We start from the raw sequence: 7,449 nt of genomic DNA, 5'->3' as shown, positions 1-7,449 counted from the left end.
CCAAGTTTAGCTTGCTTTTCACTGACATCAGCCTAAAAACCAACAAAAATTACACTTTGTAACTTTGATACAAAAAATAAAGTTAAAGCTGCAATAATGAAGTTTCTATTTTCTTGACTACTTGTTTAATTTTGATTATTTATTTGTGTTGGAAAGTTTCTATATGGTAGCGAAAAGATCTACCCCACCCCCACCCCCACCCCCCCCACCCCACATACAAAATCTAGTTTTAACATGTTTTTTTATTGACCTATCGACAACTATAACTGACCTAAACCCCCACCCAATGAAAATGAAAACTAATAACTGGTACAACAAATATTAAGTTTTGTATCTTTGTTTACAACTTTTTTTTATTATGTAATATTTACCGTTTGTTTGTGTCCTATGTCCGGGTATTTTCCTGCAGTTGTAATACTATTTGGCACTTTTGGAAGTGTTTTGTTAATTTTACCCTTGGTACGAGATTGCTTATTTCAAGTGTTCTTGTTTTCACTGTGTCATTCGAGCCATAATACCCCCTCTACACTTGAAAGATAAATGCTTTTAAAAGTTTAGACTTTGACACTGACCTGACTTGGATGACCCACAAGCAAAAGTTACAACTTTATACATAACCATGAACTGTATAACAGTGTATGGCATGTCCGAACCAAACGAATGTAGACAAATAAATAATAACAAAATTTATTTCATTAAACTCCATCAAAGTACTTTTGGAATTACAAAAGTTAATGTCATAAAAAAATTCATAGGATTATTACCTTGTAAGAGAAGCATTTTACTTCATAACTAACTTTTGGATTTTTTGTTAAACTCTCAAACACATATCTGTTGCCTTTGACATCAACATAACATGCTTTGTTTATTTTCTCTACTGTGAAGGATTGCCTTGACTGTATATACATACTAAAAATTATTCAACACTATAGAATCTGCCAAGAAACCTAATCCAAATCCAACATTTAAAGCTTTGTCTGTTCCCACAGATTATATATATATATATATATATATATATATATATATATATATATATATATATATAGTGGGGGGGGGGGGGGGGGGGGAGAGATAGGTTGAAATGATATATATATATATATATATATATATATATATATATATATATATATATAGTGGGGGGGAGAGAGATAGGTTGAAATGTTTACAACAAACATTGTGTGTCTAAATGCACCAATCAGAAATTATAAAAAATTAAATCATTATTAATTAATATAAGGGTATAATAGTAATCTTGGTTATATCTAATTATAGTAAATATTTAAACCATTAAATATCCCTTTAATTTAGTAAAATCAGTTTTAAAACCCTATATATCATGGACCCCTTTTGCTGAAACCCATAACCAGTTCATAACAAAACCAGCAGCATCCACCATCGTCAATTAGGGTCTGTTAAAGGCTTGTTCGTTCAATCTCTCGATTGTCTCGCTCAAGAGTAAGTCTTCTCTTCCCTAGCTATAAATTGCTCATGTTTTTCTTGTTTTCAGTATTTACATGGGTTTCTAAGTTTATTATTTTAATCAATCTTGTTTAATGGTTTGGTAGAATGTTCTAAGGGGTGGAAATGGCGGAAGATCACTGCAGGTTTTAACATATTCTTCAGCATATCAATCTCGAGATGATAAACTTGGGGTTTTGACTTTGAGGCATTATTTAGGTTCCCTAGCAGCTAACAATCAAAGAAATGGTTTTGTGTTAGGGTTATCATCGAAGCTGTATACATCGTATATGAACTACATTCTTCCAAACCCAAGAATCTGAAGGTTTTCCTCCAATCCGAATAAGAGTGAGATCGATTGTCTTTCTTGGTATTATTTTCTGTATGTTTAATTAATTGTATAGCAGCAACAATGTGCGAAAGCTTACTCACTAATAACTTTGTGTGAGGTGCAGAAGAATCAAGCAAATCACAGAAAATAGGTTCCTTTCAATTCATTATCTGCGTCCCATTACTATTAGGATTTGGCTCGATGATCGGTTCATGGCTCTTGTATAAACTATTATGTAAAGAGGTTAGCAATATTTTATTACATTTAGATGTTTTCAAGGCTTAGTCGTTCAATTTCCAACAGCATCCACCATTTAATATCCCTTTAATAGTTAATGCTTGGTGGATCGATTATTCATTAATATAGATTAATTTGATTTTACTCTTAATTCAACAATTTCGTTTCACTGATCAAGGTAATTTTTATTTTATCATTTGTACTAAACATAATTTTTTTATTTTGGTTTTAATTTGTTGAGCACACTAAGAAAATCCAATTGGTGCTGTAAGAATACATTATGCTTTGTATAGTGTATTATGTTAGAAACTATTATCCAATGTATTCTAATAGAATACTGATCTTTTAGGAAAATCAAATACACAATATAGTAGATTTTGTAAGAATACATTATGCTTTGTATAGTGTATTATGTTAGAATACACTCGGTTAGAATTTAAAATGATAATTACACTTTAGGTTTAATGATTCTTCAAGAATGTTTGTTAAAATTTTTATAATATATTTTGGTTACACAATAATAATAGGTAATTATATGATGCTATAAATGGTAATTGCATATATATTCTACTAGAATTAAATGGTAACTACACTTTATATTTAATGATTCTTTTAGAATCTTTGTTTACCTGTTAATCTTTTTTTTTTTTTTTTTTTTTTTTTTTTTTTGTAATAGATGTTTCTCTTGGATTGCCTATTATTCTTTTTTTTAATAGATAATTCTCTTGCATTGCATATAATTCTTTTTCCATGTATTCTTTCATATTCTATGTATTCTACCAAAATATATAAAGTGATAGTTAATTGCAAGTAACATGTTTTTAATAATTGCAAGTAACATGTTTTTAATCATTATTAATTTTTATTGTATTTTGTGATAGGAATGGCTGGAAGAATACGTTGAAGACATAATAGGAATAACTTGAAGAATGAATAAAGTTTGATCATACTCACAATTTTAGAATGTTGTTATTTTTTAAGAATTTTATTCAGTTTTATTGATATTCCTTTAGAATATATATAATTATATTAAAATGTATAAGGCTTTTAACATGTAAGAATATATATGAATTGGTATTTAAATTCGGATGTATAAGAATATATTAGAATATTGTTATTTTTCAACCTCAGATTCAAAAATGTTGTTATTCTTCAATAATATTCTAACAGAATAAAATTCTGAAAGAACATCATTCTAACAAAAAAAATTCTGATAGAATAAAATCGATTACGTATACAAATTACGTTAGAATTAAAATTAAATTAATTAAAAAAAATCAAAATTTTAAAAATAGGAGAATTAATTATCCCTAAAAATCCGAAAATTTCCATTTATAAATGTAGTTACTTGTCCAAAATACCATTTTGCTAAAATTTGGGTAATTATATGGTACATGTTATCCCTTTGTAATATCATACACCCTCAAATCATGTTCATTGATTAATTTTATCTGTTGGTCCAGATCTGTGCATTCTGACACACAATAGTTATTAAAAACAAAATACCCTAAGGCTATATATATATATATATATATATATATATATATATATATATATATATATATATTGAAAAATTCAATAGATAACCATAATTATTGGTTCTTCAATGAACCATTTTTTTTTTTTTAATTTCTAGAGCTTTTTCTTTATCGAAAAAAAAAATCTAAAAATTATCTAAATTCATATATTAACATTGTGAATGTGAAAAATATTTTTCGGATTCACCGTGTGAATCCGGATTCACGTTGTGAATTTTCAAAGATTCACATTGCGAAATTAACGTAAAAAAAATCAAATTTTATATCATTGGAAAAATGATAAAAAGTTATGAATTTCTATATTTTTAGTCTTTTTTTTTATAAAAAATAAGTTCTAAAAGTTGAAAAAAAGATTGGTTACTTGGCTCCTTGGTTAATTATGGTTCTCTATTGAACCTCACTCTATATATATATATATATATATATATATATATATATATATATATATATATATATATATATATATATATATATATATATATATATATATATATATATATATATAACCATCAACGACTCTTGTTTTTATATGAAGCATTATTAAAATATCAAAAGATTTTAGCTCACCTGATTTACTAACACCTTCATGCACGACCCTCTAATCCTACCTTCTCCTTTCACCTTACATATATACCCGACCTTTCTGTTATCTTCTTCATCACTTCCAGACACCATTGATAAACCTCTTTGCTTTGAAAAATGGCAGCCAAGAGCACCACCTTCTTTTCATTTTTATTTAGTCTCATTTTATTGGGAGTAGCCAATCTTAATCTAATCCTTGCACTGAGTTCTAATTACTACGATCAAACATGTCCCAATGTTGAATCAACGATCACAAGCGTTGTGAAGAAAGCCATGTTAAATGATCGAACAGTTCCCGCTGCACTTCTTAGAATGCATTTTCATGACTGCTTCATCAGGGTGATTACTCTTCTCTCACTTAACTTGAATGTTTTTTTCTTCGTCATATATAGAAGAAGGATCTTTAGTGTCGTTTTCATACATTTCGTTTGTTTCTTGACAACAAAATCTATAATTTTGAAGGGGTGTGATGGTTCGGTGCTGTTGAATTCAACCGGAAAGAATAAAGCAGAGAAAGACGGGCCTCCAAACATATCTTTGCATGCATTTTATGTAATTGATAACGCCAAAAAAGCAGTTGAGGCTCTGTGTCCAAAAACTGTCTCTTGTGCTGATATTTTAGCCTTAGCAGCAAGGGATGCAGTCACTCTCGTACGTAATCTTCTTTTTAACAAAATTACATGTTACAAATTTAATATACGCTTTAATGTTAACTCTTAAGATGCGGGTTTTCGAATATAGTCAGGAGGGCCCACATGGGATGTGCCAAAAGGAAGAAAAGATGGAAGAGTTTCAAAGGCAACCGAAACACGACAATTACCAGCTCCAACATTCAACATTTCCCAGTTGCAACAAAATTTCGCTCAAAGAGGTCTTTCCATGGATGATTTAGTTGCACTCTCAGGTAACTAACCAATATTTCGATATAATAATGTCTATAAACCCAAAAAAATATTGAATTTAAAGATTCTAATTAAAGGTTGTTATAATGTACAGGAGGGCATACACTCGGGTTTGCTCATTGTTCATCTTTCCAAAACAGGATACACAACTTTGCTTCAAAACAAAGTGTCGACCCAACATTGCAATCGTCATTTGCAGCTAGTTTAAAGAGTGTTTGCCCAGCTCAAAACACTCCGAAAAACGCGGGTGCAAATCTTGATTCAACGCCTACTACTTTTGACAACAGATATTATAAGTTACTTGTACAAGGAAAGAGTATTTTCTCCTCTGATCAATCCTTGGTCACTACTGCAAATACGAAAACATTGGTGTCAAAGTTTGCTAACTCAAAACAAGAATTTGAGAAAGCATTTGTGAAGTCCATGATCAAGATGAGCAGCATCAGTGGTGGCCAAGAGGTTAGGCTTGATTGTAGGGTGGTAAACTGAACTAACCAGATTGGTCGGAAAAGAGAAGATGATTGATTGGTCATAATATGAGTTATTGTTTGGATTTTCGATTGATTTTTATTTTATTGGAGTTTGAAGGAATATTTGTTTTGAAGTGTAAAAATGAATTTGTATTACGTTTTGCATAATAATGATTACTGTTTAATGAATCTTCGATATTGTTTTATTAACTTAATTGAACTGGATACAAATATTAACAGTATATGATGTGAAATAAGATGATATCAAACTTCATTGCGTAGTGTATTTTGAAAACTTTAACTAAAATTTGAGAACATTCCTAACAAATTTAGTAATAATATTGAGAAAGCACTTCGTTCTCTTAAAGAGTCAATTACATTGGTAATCTCCATCTTTCAAACAGATGAACAATTGCTGAAAAATGAAGTGTAAGATCCATTCCAAGCAATGTTTATTTCAGATTGGGATGTGGAGAATGCATTGTGATGTAAGATTAGAAGCTGGAAAATGGGATCGGCATATAGCTTGTTAAAGATGGATCGATTATGGTGTTAAAGTAAGTGAGCAAGAATTAATTAGCTATGGTTTCAAAGACAAGTAAACCCAAAGAATGGAGAGGAGAGTACCTCAAATCGAGAGAATTAAGGTTAAACATACTTCAACATCCATTTTGACATTTATTTTGATAATGTCCATAAAGTAATTTGGTGAAAAACTGTTGTAAACCACAATCACCATTGGTAAAGTTTAGCCTAAGTTCTATAAGTACAACAATGCCTGCATTTAAAAAAGTTAATCACTAAAATACTAAAAGATACATTTTATAAAAAATGATTATTTTATTATAAGTTATAGAAATAATAAACGATGACTAAACTTATCCCATTTTTATATTTTCTTTTTTGAGATTAGCGGACATAAAAATATATTAAAATGATTATAAAATGAATAATTTACTAACGTAGTAAAAGGGTTTGTAGACTAGTAGATTGAACAATGTGCTTATGCGGTAAAAACGTCTCAAGGTTTTAGATAGAGTATATTTATCCGATAAAAATTTGGCCCCAAAATTCAATTTCAAAATTTTAGAGTATTTGATCCAAAAAAGAAAAATAGGATTATCCAAACCGAATATCAAAAAATCTTAACCATATCGAATTTTGAAAATCTAATAAAATCGATTATGCTTTTGTACTGACGCAACACCAAACAAAATATACTCTAACAACGCGAACATGGTCTTGAATTGAATGTTGGAATCCATCATGTTTAAGGATAAATCCAATTTATTTAATTAACTTGTTAAAAAAAAATCAATTTTCTTTAAAAGTCTAACGAGCCTTATATAGCAACTCTTAAATTAAAGAGGAAAATAAACGACAATCTCCTAATTTCAAAAACATATGTGTCTTTCATTTACAAATCATAAAGGTTCAATACATATCGATTGAAGGCAAACGGGTACCAAGCTGCGCCGTTAGTCTTTCTGGATAGCAAAACCAATTCTTTTGAAAACAATATTTGTGGATCTAGGATATATTACATTAGAATGCATGACCCGTTGGACTCTATTGAAGAGCTCTATCGCCTCTTGTGCGAGAAAACTGAATGTATCGAATACAAAAGGTACAAACACATGTTGATTTTCTATACATGCATTCTCGTATTTTACCACTTTGCACGCAACGACTTTCAAAGCGACATGTCCAGCTGTGAAACCCCTGCTCCCCAAACCAATGAGAGGAGAGACCCTAGTAAGAGAAAAATAAACGACAATCTCCTAATTTCAAAAACATATGTGACTTTCAGTTACAAATCATAAAGGTTCAATACATATCGATTGAAGGCAAACGGGCAACAAGCTGTGCCGCTAGCCCTTTCTGGATGGCAAAACCAATTCTTTTGAAAACAACATTTGAATGCATGACCT

The 7,449-nt window shown here is 29.9% G+C and overlaps 1 protein-coding gene across 1 annotated transcript; it reads left to right on the top strand.

Moving 5' to 3' along the window:
* Positions 1-4,213: 4,213 nt before the first annotated feature.
* LOC145015507 (peroxidase 64-like) lies at positions 4,214-5,707 on the top strand. Its single transcript, XM_078973990.1, has 4 exons — positions 4,214-4,485; positions 4,609-4,797; positions 4,888-5,050; positions 5,143-5,707. Exons 1-4 carry the CDS (start codon positions 4,264-4,266, stop codon positions 5,535-5,537), a joined length of 969 nt encoding a protein of 322 aa, XP_078830116.1. The 5' UTR covers positions 4,214-4,263; the 3' UTR covers positions 5,538-5,707.
* Positions 5,708-7,449: the final 1,742 nt, after the last annotated feature.

The sequence above is a fragment of the Lactuca saligna genome, chromosome 9, assembly GCF_052625555.1.
Source record: "Lactuca saligna cultivar CGN05327 chromosome 9, ASM5262555v1, whole genome shotgun sequence".
Taxonomy (NCBI): Eukaryota; Viridiplantae; Streptophyta; class Magnoliopsida; order Asterales; family Asteraceae; genus Lactuca; species Lactuca saligna.
Note: the sequence above shows the minus strand (reverse complement) of the source record. Positions and strands in the feature narration are given on the sequence as shown.

Excerpts from the sequence above, each read along its gene's own strand:
- LOC145015507 (XM_078973990.1), top strand. The coding sequence starts at position 4,264 with ATGGCAGCCAAGAGCACCACCTTCTTTTCATTTTTATTTAGTCTCATT. Across the intron at positions 4,486-4,608 it reads TTCATGACTGCTTCATCAGG|GGGTGTGATGGTTCGGTGCT; the intron begins GTGATTACTCTT and ends ATAATTTTGAAG. Across the intron at positions 5,051-5,142 it reads TGATTTAGTTGCACTCTCAG|GAGGGCATACACTCGGGTTT; the intron begins GTAACTAACCAA and ends TATAATGTACAG.